The sequence below is a fragment of the Brachyhypopomus gauderio genome, unplaced genomic scaffold (assembly GCF_052324685.1).
Source record: "Brachyhypopomus gauderio isolate BG-103 unplaced genomic scaffold, BGAUD_0.2 sc50, whole genome shotgun sequence".
In the NCBI taxonomy this organism is placed as follows: domain Eukaryota; kingdom Metazoa; phylum Chordata; class Actinopteri; order Gymnotiformes; family Hypopomidae; genus Brachyhypopomus; species Brachyhypopomus gauderio.
In genome coordinates, this window is record NW_027506875.1 from 1,867,309 (window position 1) to 1,880,631 (window position 13,323).

At 48.1% G+C, this 13,323-nt stretch overlaps 1 protein-coding gene across 1 annotated transcript in view; it reads right to left on the reverse strand.

The window, feature by feature from the left end:
* galnt10 (UDP-N-acetyl-alpha-D-galactosamine:polypeptide N-acetylgalactosaminyltransferase 10 (GalNAc-T10)) overlaps positions 1–13,323 on the reverse strand; it is a 56,601-nt gene that overhangs the window by 40,769 nt on the left and 2,509 nt on the right. Inside the window, exons 2-4 of the mRNA XM_076986926.1 lie at positions 8,599–8,698; positions 7,706–7,844; positions 1,238–1,404 (exon numbers count right to left, since the gene is read on the reverse strand). Coding sequence (XP_076843041.1) covers positions 1,238–1,404; positions 7,706–7,844; positions 8,599–8,698 — 406 coding nt within the window. The remainder of the gene's footprint in view (positions 1–1,237; positions 1,405–7,705; positions 7,845–8,598; positions 8,699–13,323) is intronic.

Here is a 13,323-nt window from a genome sequence, read left to right on the forward strand (position 1 = left end):
CACCCAAAATCTCACAAAACATGGCCCCATTCATTCTTTCATGTACACGGACCAGTCGTCCTGGTCCCTTTGCAGAGAAACAGCCCCAAAGCATGATGTTGCCACCCCCATGCTTGACAGTTGGTATGGTGTTCTTTGGATGCAACTCAGCATTCACTGTCCTCCAAACACGACGAGTTGTGTTTTTACCAAATAGTTCTACTTTGGTTTCATCTGACCATATGACATTCTCCCAATACTCTTCTGGAACATCCAAATGCTCTCTAGCAAACTTCAGACGTCCCTGGCTTAAGCAGGGGGACACGTCTGGCACTGCAAGATCTGAGTCCCTGGCGTCGTAGTGTGTTGCTGATGGTAGCCTTTGTAACGTTAGTCCCAGCTTTCTGCAGGTCATTCACTAGATCCCCCCTTGTGGTTCTGGGATTTTTCCTCACCATTCTTGTGATCATTTTGACCACACGGGCTGAGATGTTGCATGGAGTCCCAGATCGAGGGAGATTAGTAGTGGTCTTGTAGGTCTTCCATTTTCTGATTATTGCTCCCACAGTAGATTTCTTCACACCAAGCTGCTAGCCTATTGCAGATTCAGTCTTCCCAGCCTACAATTCGGTTTCTGGTGTCCTCCGACAGCTCTTTCGTCTTCACCATAGTGGAGTTTGGAGTGTGACTGTTTGAGGTTGTGGGCAGGTGTCGTTTATACTGTTAATGACTTCAAACTGGTGCCATTAATACAGGTAATGAGTGGGGGGAAAGGAGCCTCTTAAAAAAGAAGTTACAGGTCTGTGACAGCCAGAAATCTTGCTTGTTTGTAGGTGACCAAATACTTATTTTCCACCATTATTTGCAAATAAATTCTTTAAAAGTCAGACAAAATGATTTTCTCAATTTTTTTTCACATTTTGACTAAAAGTCAGTTTTTGAGAGAGGATTTCTTAATACAGAGGGTGCATTAGACCAGGGGCTCATCTCCTGTTTCCAAAATGCATCAATGACTGCTTGAGAAAGCTGTTCTACTTTGATACTTGAAGAAAAAAACGTGCTCAATAAAATGTAGGCTACTCGTGTTCAATGGTTTATTCAGTTAAACATGAATTTGTAAGCCTACATACTGTACATTAAATAACATGTTTATTCAGCTAAACGTGTGTGTGTGTGTATATATATATGTGTGTGTGTGTGTGTGTGTGTGTGTGTGTGTGTGTGTGTGTGTGTGTGTGTGTGTGTGTGTGTATGGTACCTTTGTCACTGAAGTCATCCACCAGGATGATCTCTGCTATGAGTTGTGGTGGTGAGCGGTTGAGGACGCTGTGAACCGTCCGCAGCAGAGAACTCCAACCCTCATTATGGAAGGGGATGATGACACTGGTGTTGGGCAGCCTCTCCGCATACAGCTTCAGCTTACAGCTGGACACACACACACACACACACACACACACGCACGCGCGCAACGCACACACGCACGCACACACACACGCACGCACACACACATACACACACACATACGCACACCCACACACACCCACACACACACTTTATAAAACAACCACCTCCACCCTGGAACTCACAAAGAATCAGACAATGAGCCGTCCACATACAATCATGACATGTTCATTACTGCCCGATCTAATTAACATATATTCATATGATTCACTGAGTCAGATACAATCAGTGCACATAATGATAACTGTTCCTATCAGTCAAACAGCACTAGAGAATAATTATACATTAGGTGAAAATTCACATAATTGCAACTTTCATCACCTTTTCCATTTAGAAACCACCCACCCAGGAAGCAAGCACTATAATATTAAGCACATGGTAGTATTATATTAGATAGCAGTAGGGAGGAGGATGTCTTCAAAAACCCTGAAAGAGTCTCCTAAATCCTAACCACATCCAACACCTGACCTGTCCCAACACCTGACCTGTCCCAACACCTGACCTGTACCAACACCTGACCTTCCCCAACACCTGACCTGCCCCAACCGCTCACCTGCCCCAACACCTCACCTCCCCCACCACTCTGAGAAGGACCTGTGCTCGAGCATCAGTGAGGTGGAGCAGGACTCCATCTCAACATGGGGCTGGTACAGTACAAGGACACTGAGGATTACATCCAAACGTAGCATCTAAATCCAGCATGGTTAAATAGTTCCTAATTCCACCAGCATAAAGCTCAACCTTAACGAGGCTGGGTGTTACGGGGCCGGGTGTTACGGGGCCGGGTGTTACGGGGCCGGGTGTTACGGGGCTGTAAGGAGGCTCATGGTAGTAGTCTTGCTGCTCTGCTCCTTGTTGGCGCACATATGCCTACATTTGAGCCAAGTCACCTGACTGGCTAAGAACAGACTAAGAACAGACTGATTCAACCTCACGGTCTCCCTTTTACTTTCTTCATCTGACCTTTTGCACATGGCACAGATGGGGGTGCCAAGGCATAAACTGACAGGTAGTGATTCAAGCAAACAATGAAACTGTGTGAAGCTGCACTTAAAAGAAAATCAATACGGTTCCTCATATTTCTGTTCAATCATGTTCTATTCATTGTGACAGCAGATGGGAGCCCCAGACGTGAAGCGAATGACATCGCAGACACAGCACATCTTAGACACAAACAGATCTCAGACACAGCACATCTTAGACACAAACAGATCTCAGACACAGCATATAGCAAGACATAGCACATCCCAGACACAGCACATCTCAGACACATCACATCTCAAGACATAGCGCATCTCTAATGCGTTTGTCAGAACAAAACGCAAGCGCGAGGGTTAAACACGTAACACAACACCAGTAGAATAAATGAAAGCAACGCGGAATACTCAACGCGTAAAAGAACAAATCAGCAATGATCCGCTTCATGAAGCTTCCTTAAGAAGCCCTAGGAACTGCTGAAACGGATCATTGCTGATTACGCCCAGCCAGTCTAGGACTGACTCGGGTGCCCCTCCTAGTGGTAGAAGGAGTGGCATCCGAGCCAGTCCTGACAGAGCCCCCCCACCCCCCCTCCCCCTTCTAGGCCCGAGACCTCGCGGGCCTAATGAGACGGCCCTGTCACGGCGGAAGTCCCGAATAAGAGACCGATCAAGAAGCGAGAGGCGGGGACCCAGGAGCGTTCCTTGGGTCCGTAACCCGCCCAGTCAACCAGGTATTGGTCCCAACCCCGAACACGGCGGTGGTCCAACAACTGGTTGACCGTGTACACCGGACCACCGTCGACCATGCGGGGAGCCGGCGGGGACGGAGCATGGGGCATGTTACACAAGATGGGACGGAGACAAGAAGCATGAAAAACCGGATGGACCTTCATAGATGGCGGGAGCACTAACCGGTAAGCGACGGGGTTAATGCGCTTGTCCACTTTGAAGGGACCCAAGTAGCGAGGTGCCAATTTCTTGGTTCCACCGCGGACTGGCAGGTCCTTGGCGGACAACCAAACGTGCTGACCCGGGCGAAATGACAGGGCCGGTGTTTATCGGCATTCCAACAATAGCCGGTGGAGGCAGACATCAAGGCTTTACGGGCCTTATGCCAGGCTAACCTATATCGCCGTACCATGGCCCGGGCACCTGGAACAGCCACCTCCTCCTCCTGATCAGCGTACATGGGGGGGGGGGGGCATACCCATAGAGGCATTAGAAGGGAGACATCCCGACATCCCGTGTTATGGGCATACTCGGCCCATAGAAAGACCAGGAGGAGGGGTTGGAGGAAGCCAGACATCGAAGCGTCTGCTCAAGGTCCTGGTTGGTGCGCTCAGTTTGCCCATTGGTCTGGGGATGAAACCCAGAGGACAAACTAGCCTTGCCCCCCAAGAGCTTCAGGAAAGAACCCCAAAAGCGACTGGTGAACTGGGGTCCCCTGTCGGACACCACGTCAGTAGGGAAGCCGTGGTGCCAGACTATGTGATGCAGGAAGAGAGATGCAGTCTCATGGGCCGAGGGGAGCTGAGGTAAGGCCAGAAACCACACTGTTTTGGAAAACCGATCGACGATGACCAGAATGGCTCCCAAGAGGGAGGTAACCCAGTTACAAAGTCTAAGGCTACGTGCGTCCAAGGCCTTGAAGGAATAGGAAGTGGGCGTAACAAACCAGAGGTTTAGTATGAGTCACCTTATTTCTGGTACAAGTTTCACAAGCGGTGACAAAACAAGTCACCAGAATCTGCCCTGAAGGAGCTTTAACGTACGACGTGACCCGGGATGAACAGTAAAAGGCGAATTGTGACCCCACTCTATTACCTTCTTTCGTAACCTAGGGTGAACATAGAGATGACCGGAGGGACCACCACCAGGCCCAGGGTCACTGGTAAGTGCTTGCTTGACCTCAGTTTCAACAGCCCACTGCAGGGGTGCCACGATTTTGGAAGCTGGCAGTACGATGCTGGGCTCAGAGGTGTCAGGTGGCGACTCCCACTGGCGGGACAGAGCATCAGGTTTAGCGTTTTTAGTTCCCGGAAGGTAGGAGAGAGTGAACTCAAAACGCCCAAAGAATAAGGACCACCTGGCTTGTCTGGGGTTAAGACGCTTGACCTGCTGGAGGTAAGCCATGTTTTTATGGTCTGTCCAGACCAGGGCTAATTTGATGGCTAAGAGTTCCTTGTCCTCCACATCATAATTGCAATCAGCAGGAGACATGCGATGGGAGTAATACGCACATGGATGAAGCTTAGGAGGGGACCCGGTTCTCTGGGAGACTACCCCGTAGTCAGAGGCATCGACTTCTACTACGAATGGTAGGTCGGGATCCTGCATGCACAACACTGGTTCGGACGTGAACTGCTTTTTTAAGTCATTGAATACTTGCTGGGCTTCAGGAGTCCAGATAAAGGGACCGGAACTCTTTTTGGTGAGAGTGGTCAGGGGAGCTGCAAGGGTGCTAAAACCCTTAATTAAGCAGCGGTAGAAATTGGCAAAACCTAAAAAATGCTGTACCAGGCGGAGTGAGGTACGTGTAGGCCAATGTGCAACAGCCCAGACCTTAGAAGGGTCCATGGCCAGAGTGTTCTGGGCAATACGATAGCCGAGAAACCCTATTTCTTTGACATGAAATAGTGACTTTTCTAGTTTGATGAACAGATGGTTTTTGAGGAGTAGCTGAAGCACCCGCTTCAGACGGGTTTAAAGTGGGGGTAGGACTACATCAGGGATCAGCCCTGAGTCCCTTCCTGTTCACAATTGTCATGGACAGACTGACGGACGAGGTTAGGCAGGAGTCCCCTTGGACTATGATGTTTGCTGATGACATTGTGATCTGTAGTGAGAGTATGGAGCAGGTGGAGGTGAGCTTGGAAAGATGGAGATATGCTTTGGAGAGCAGGGGAATGAGAGTGAGCAGGAGTAAAACAGAGTACGTGTGTGAATGAGAGGGCAGATGGTGGACAGGTCCAGTTACAAGGAGTTGATTTGGTGATGGTTGACAAGTTTACCTACTTAGGGTCAAGGATACAGAGTAATGGAGGAAGTGAAAGGGAGGTAAAGAAGAGAGTGCAGGCAGGGTGGTGTGGATGGCATAAAGTGTCTGAGGTGATCTGTGATAGAAGGGTGTCAGCTGGAATGAAAGGAAAGATCTAAAGGACAGTAGTGAGACCTGCTATGTTGTATGGACTGGAGACAGTGGCACTGACAAAGAGACAGGTGAGGGAGATGGAGGTGTCTGAGATGAAGATGTTGAGATTCTCATTTGGAGTGACGAGGAAGGATAGGATCAGAAATTAGTTTATTAGAGGATCAGCACATGTAGCATGTTTTGGAGATAAAGTTAGAGAAGTGAGATTGAGATGGTTTGGACATGTACAGAGGAGGCAGTCATGGCCTGGTGGTAGGGAACTGGTCTTGTGACCGGAGGGTCGTGGGTTCGAGTCCCAGACCTGAGGCCATGACTGAGGTGCCCTTGAGCAAGGCACCTAACCTCAACTGCTCCCTGGGTGCCGGGCTAGGGCTGCCCACCGCTCTGGACACGTGTGATCCACAGCCCCCTAGTAATCACTAGTGTGTGTGTGTGTGTGTGTGTTCTGACTGCACAGATGGGTTAAAAGCGGAGGACAAATTTTGATTGGGGTGTAAAAATCACAATTGACAAAATATGGCACATTTCATTTCGAGGGAGGAGCGGTATATTGGTAGGAGGGTCTTGAGGATGGAACTTCCAGGCAAGAGGAGGAGAGGTAGACCTAAGAGTAGGTTTATGGATGCAGTGGTAGAGGATATGAGATTGGCTGGTGTGTCAGAGGAGGACCCTCAGGACAGGGCCAGATGGAGGAATTTGATCCGCTGTGGCGACCCCTAAATGGGAATTGCCAAAAGAAGAAGAAGAAGCTGAAGCACCCGCCGGACATGTTTTTTATGTTCAGTCTTGTATTTACTGTAGACAAGGATATCGTCCATATAAACAAAGACATACCTGTCCAGAGCCTCCCTTAGAACTTTGTTAATGAAGCGCTGGAACATGGTTCATTAAACCAAAGTTCATGACCAGATACTCATAGTGGCCAGAAGGTGTGATAAAAGCGGTCTTCCACTCGTCACCCTCTCCTACCCTGACTAAATTATAGGCACTCCTCAGATCAAGCTTCGTGAAAATCGTGGCCTGCTGGAGGGTCTCAAAGGCGGTAGCCATGAGGGGTAGAGGGTGACGATCCTTGACCGTAATCTTAAACCCCGGTAGTCAATACAAGGTCTAAGTCTCCCGTCTTTTTTCCCCACAAAGAAAAAACCCGCACCAGCAGGAGAGGTGGATGGCCGGATGAACCCGGCTGCCAGGGCCTCCTGTATGTACGTGTAGGTATGGCCAGAGAGAAAAGGCAGCCCCTAGGAGTACTAGTGCCTGGAAGTAGCTCAATGGCTATGTCATGAGCCCTATGAGGAGGGAGGAAACCTGCCTTTTTCTTACTAAGTACCTCTCTGAGGTCGTGGTAAACAGCAGGAACCTGAGTAAGATCGACAGGGTCCGATGTGTGACCAGTAGTGGTTTCGGGTTGCTCTTTAAGCATGTGTCCTTACAGATGGCTCCTCAACTACGGACTGAGAGGGAAAGCCAATCCACTTCTGGGTTGTGGCGTTGGAGCCAAGGGAACAAATCAGCAATGATCCGCTTCATGAAGCTTCCTTAAGAAGCCCTAGGAACTGCTGAAATGGATAATTTCAGACACAACGCATTTCAGACACAACGCATTTCAGACACAACGCATCTCAAGGCACAACGCATCTCAAGGCACAACGCATCTCAAGACACAACGCATCTCAAGACACAACGCATCTCAAGACACAACGCATCTCAAGACACAACGCATCTCAGACACAACGCATCTCAGACACAACGCATCTCAGACACAACGCATCTCAGACACAACGCATCTCAAGACACAATGCATCTCAAGACACAACGCATCTCAGACACAACAGATCTTAGACACAACGCATCTCAGACACAACGCATTTCAGACACAGCTCATCTCAGACACTACTGATCTCAAACACAGCGCATCTCAGACACAACAGACCTCAGACACTTACTGATCTCAGATACAGCACATCTGATTGCACATTACACCGTGGACAGGACTGACACGACTACCGTCTCTCTGAACACAGGATGGTTCTGCCTACAGCGTTTCACTATGTGCCATTGGCCTGTATACAACAAACTAACCCTAAACATGCAGAATTGAACGTTCTTTAAAAGAGAACACAGGTTTGCTCACTTTGGGTGTCTGATGTCAGGCAGTGAACGGTTGAGGGAAATTCTGTTGCTGACGTAAATGTTGAAGCCGTTCTCCCTGTAGGCATGGTCCACGCGGTCACCGTCGCTCAGCGGGAAGGCCCTGCCCTGCTCCCCGTTCCCTTTGGGTCAGCACACAGAGCACACATATAACACCATCAGGACCACAGGCAGGAGGGCTGCAGGATCTAGACCGGGAATAATGGAGTGGACTGTTGTGCACTTGGTATAAGGGTGAAAAGACCCTCAGCATCTTCTCAGCAAACAGAAGAAGCTAGCAGGGTCTCCACCTGTTCTACGTGTTCCCCACATCAATCAATCAATCAATCAAAGTTTATTTGTATAGCGCTTTTAACAACTCAAGTTGTCGCAAAGCAGCTTTACAGGGTTTACAAGGTTAACAACATCCACCTTGTCCAGTTGGGACAGCTGGAGTTTGGAGGAGCACCCCTCCACGCCGAGCCTCCACCCTGAAGCTACACGCTGAAGCTACACGCTGAAGCTACATGCTGAAGCTACACGCTGAAGCTCCACGCTGAAGTTCCACGCTGAAGCTCCACGCTGAAGCTCTACACTGACGCTAAGCTGTCTCAGCTCCCCCACACGCCAGTCATGCGCCTCAAAAGCCAGTCTGTAGTGAGACCAGCTAGTGGGGTGTGTGCTCTGTGTGTGTGTGTGTGTGTGAGTCTCCATCAACATTTTATATTTCTGTGTTTCTTCCACAACATGTGTACGCACCTACTGATACCTGTGTGCTCTGATGCGTGTACACACCTACTTAGATATACACTTACTGTTTGCTCCGACATGTGTACACACCAATGGACTGTGCAGTGTTGTGGGTACACACCTGTGTGCAGTGTCATGGGTACACACCTGTCCGGGCTGCATCACGCTTAATCGCCTCATAGTCATGCCAGTCCTTCCTCTGATGTCCGTCCCGAACTACTGGAGGTCTGGGCTTTCCATTCAGTTTCTAACACACACACACACACACACACACACACACACACACACACATTCTTATTTTGCAGCCACATTCATTCCAGCAAAGAGGAAATTTTTTTTCTTTTTATATTTAAATATGTCAATATTTAAATTTAAGCAAATTACAGGCTGTGTGAGTCATTACCTTTAACCAGGCCCATTTTATGGCCTCTCCCATTTAAATGTTACTGTGGTTAGCACGGTGTTCTTCTGCCCTGCGCTGACTGGGTGTCATTTAGTGTTTATAAACATCAGTACCAAACTCCATTGAGAAGAGGACAGGTGTTAGGATAGGATAAGTGCTTACAGTATGTTATTTACATACAGTATGTACGTATGTTCCAACGCGATCAACGTCGGCCTTGTATGTGCGGCCTTTGCATTGAAGGGCCTACAGGACTACACTGTGGACCCGCCCACTGGGCCAACAGAGGCGACAATGTGGACCCGCCCACTGGGCCAACAGAGACAACACTGTGGACCCGCCCACTGGGCCAACAGAGGCGACAATGTGGACCCGCCCACTGGGCCAACAAAGACGACACTGTGGACCCGCCCACTGGGCCAACAGAGACGACACTGTGGACCTGCCCACTGGGCCAACAGAGACGACACTGTGGACCCGCCCACTGGGCCAACAGAGACGACACTGTGGACCCTCCCACTGGGCCAACAGAGGTGACACTGTGGACCCGCCCACTGGGCCAACAGAGACTCACCAACACTCACCAAACACTCCACCCCCTCACACACTCACCAAACACTCCACCCCCTCACACACTCACCAAACACTCCACCTCCTCACACACTCACCAAACACTCCACCCCCACACACACTCACCAAACACTCCACCCCCACACACACTCACCAAACACTCCACCTCCTCACACACTCACCAAACACTCCACCCCCTCACACACTCACCAAACACTCCACCCCCTCACACACTCACCAAACACTCCACCCCCTCACACACTCACCAAACACTCCACCCCCTCACACACTCACCAAAAACTCCACCCCCACACACACTCACCAAACACTCCACCCCCTCACACACTCACCAAACACTCCACCCCCTCACACACTCACCAAACACTCCACCCCCTCACACACTCACCAAACACTCCACCTCCTCACACACTCACCAAACACTCCACCCCCTCACCAAAAACTCCACCCCCACACACACTCACCAAACACTCCACCCCCTCACACTCACCAAACACTCCACCCCCTCACACACTCACCAAACACTCCACCCCCTCACCAAAAACTCCACCCCCACACACACTCACCAAACACTCCACCCCCTCACACACTCACCAAACACTCCACCCCCTCACACACTCACCAAACACTCCACCCCCACACACACTCACCAAACACTCCACCTCCTCACACACTCACCAAACACTCCACCCCCACACACACTCACCAAACACTCCACCCCCACACACACTCACCAAACACTCCACCCCCTCACACTCACCAAACACTCCACCCCCTCACTCACCAAACCCTCTACCCCCTCACCAAACTCTCCACCCTCACACACACTCACCAAACACTCCACCCCACACTCACCAAACACTCCACCCCCTCACTCACCAAACACTCCACCCCCTCACCAAACTCTCCACCCCCACACACACTTACCAAACACTCCACCCCCACACACTCACCAAACACTCCACCCCCTACTGAGCTCCCAACCTAAGGGACGATTAAAGACGCAATCTTATCCAATAAGCAGTCCGAGGGTATGAAACCTAATCTGCTTTTGGAATCTTATGTCTGTGGGGATCTTCAGATTAAAAACAGCCTAATTTTCTTAGATCATTCCTCTGCAGGTTTCCTCTCTCTAATCTTACACTAGATTACAGGCAATGAGGCACTCACACTGCCAGCTCTGTTTGTACTGTTTAATAACTGACTTATCTGATTTCACACTTGAATACCAAACACAGAAGATCCAGAAGTGCATCAGGACCTCATCAACTGACACGATCAAATAATAATGTCCAGGTTTCAGATGAGAGGGGCAGCGCAGATTCTCTTACCCCCTGGACAGGAGCAGTGGTGTGTTGGGCGATGGGGTGGGTGTAAGGAGGAGTGTGTTGGGGGACGGGGTGGGCGTGTTGAGGGACAGTCTGGGTGTAGGTGTGTTTGGGACGGTGTGGGTGGGGTTGTTTTGGGGGACGGGGGGCGTGTTAGGGGGACAGTCTGGGTGTAGGTGTGTTGGGGACGGGGTGGGTGTGTTGGGGGTTGCAGTAATTGTTAAGGTGTTAAGGAAAATGCAGACAGCATGTGCCCTCTGGGAATCAGTATCTTATTCTACCTGAATACTGCAAACCAGCAACAGCTACCTTCATTTCTACTGACTGAGAGAACCCAGATCTGAGAAACATACAGAGATACTGGATGATAGTTTCATAACAAAAACACCCTACAGGTATTAAAGCAATGTGGGAACAAGCATACACAGTGTATGTTTACTAACAATTTGAGAAAAGTTTGTATTGTTATTTTTATTGTTACATATGAACAAGCTGGAGTCTGCAGTGCTATGATCATATGAAACATATCAGGACAAAACCTGAATTTATTGACAAATAGCAGCACTTTAAACTCTATTCTGTAACTATTTTATAATCAATTTATCAATAATTTGAACCCCAAGACTTCAGACTTGAGGTTTGTTTTTAGAGCCAGAGAATGTGTGTTCACTGATGTATATTATGTCCTCTTTGTTGCCAAACACAACAATTTCTGTTATGACCTTATTTAAGTGTTGGATATTTGGCCCATCTGGTTATTAATATGATCTAAACATTGAGAGAGCCAGATATAACCCTGTCAGATTATTAATATAGCCCTGTCAGATTATTAATATAGCCCTGTCAGATTCACAGCTGCCAATAGTGACAAGAAACTCCAACCTTCTTAAGTAAGACCCTGAACCAATTAAGGACTGTTCCTTAAGACTTACCCAAACTTTCCAACCTTACTGGAAATGATTTCTCAGTGATCTTCGCTATAAAAGGCAGATTTGAGACAGTAGACGTCTGCAGAAGCGCATGGAGTTCCCTTTTCAAGAGTGGCGTAATATCAGTTGTTTTAGTGACTTTGGAAAAATAGCTAATAATAGTTATTTATATATGCTGCAGCTGTATTGTTAAAAATTTAGATAGCAGTGAGCGGAGACAACACATTGATGATTTAAGATGTCAAATGATTTTCTCTGGAGCTGAGCTTCTTTACCTTTAGCAACTTATATGGCCACCACAGAATGTTCTGAGTCCCACGTGAAAAATTCTCTTTAACTTCTAAACATATACAGCTGTATTTCACCTGATACAGCTTTTCACCATTTATCTATGATGCTAAAATAAATAAAAGTTTCACTCAGACTCTAATTAACATGATCATAACATTAACATTAACAGCTACCTTGCTAATCCAGCCTGGGAAACAGACGAAAACAGCATTTTCCTTGTTGGAGACCTGAGGAGAGGAAATGCTTTAAAACCCACAGTCAGGGTCAGGGTCAGAGTCAGGGTCATGGTTAATCCACACCCCAAAGGAGCCCCTCACAGATGTGTGCAGTGAGCAGTCTCACTGTCCTGTAGGGTGTCTCACTGTCCTGTAGGGAGTCTCACTGTCCTGTAGGGAGTCTCACTGTCCTGTAGGGAGTCTCACTGCATCTTTGAGGCTTCTGGCTGCTGTGTCAATGCTGTCAGTCTGCTCACATCTGTCCGCTCACGTCTGTCCGCTCACGTCGGTCCGCTCACGTCGGTCCGCTCACGTCGGTCTGCTCACGTCTGTCCGCTCACGTCGGTCTGCTCACGAGGTTCTGAAGCTGCTGAATCAGATTATCCTCTCATTAATCCCACACTAATCTATAGTAAACACATTTTAAAACTTTGACCTTTACAATTAGTTTTTAGTTTGACCTTTACAATTATTTTGGCTCTTGTGTGAGTCAACAGTTTCTTTCTAAAATGGTTACAAGCAAGTTCCCAAAGAAAGAACATTTTGTAGGCTAATGGACTGTATGTGTTTTATCCTAAAGAACAAGTGCGACTATAGAAAACAGATGTACAAGCCACACAGCCTAATCATCGTGTGATTATCATCAACAACTGAGGACAATATACCCTCATTTAAAATTCCTTAATGTCTTAGAGGAGTGATGTAAGGATAATATTAACAACCACTGTCAGAGAAACATCCTTTACACAAAGCAGTGCAACATTATCTACTCCACCCAACTGTACTCCACTATTTACACCACCTTTCCTGCCTCTCCTTACACCACCTCACTGTAGCTACTCTGACCTCTCAGACCAGCAAAGTTGCTCTTTTTACCCTGAGAACAGATTTCTATCAATTCCAAGCAAACAGGTCAGGTCACCAAACTTTTTAAGGCTTTATTGGTGTAAAAACATGCTAATTTCCTATCCTCAAGGACATGCATTCAAATACGAACAAAGTGCATTATGTGGGTCATTTATAAAGTTTCATCATCATAAAGTCTATCTTCTCTGCTTATCTGCATATAGTTACGCATTTTTAACGCCGCTAGAAATGCTGGACAGAGAAGAGCCGAC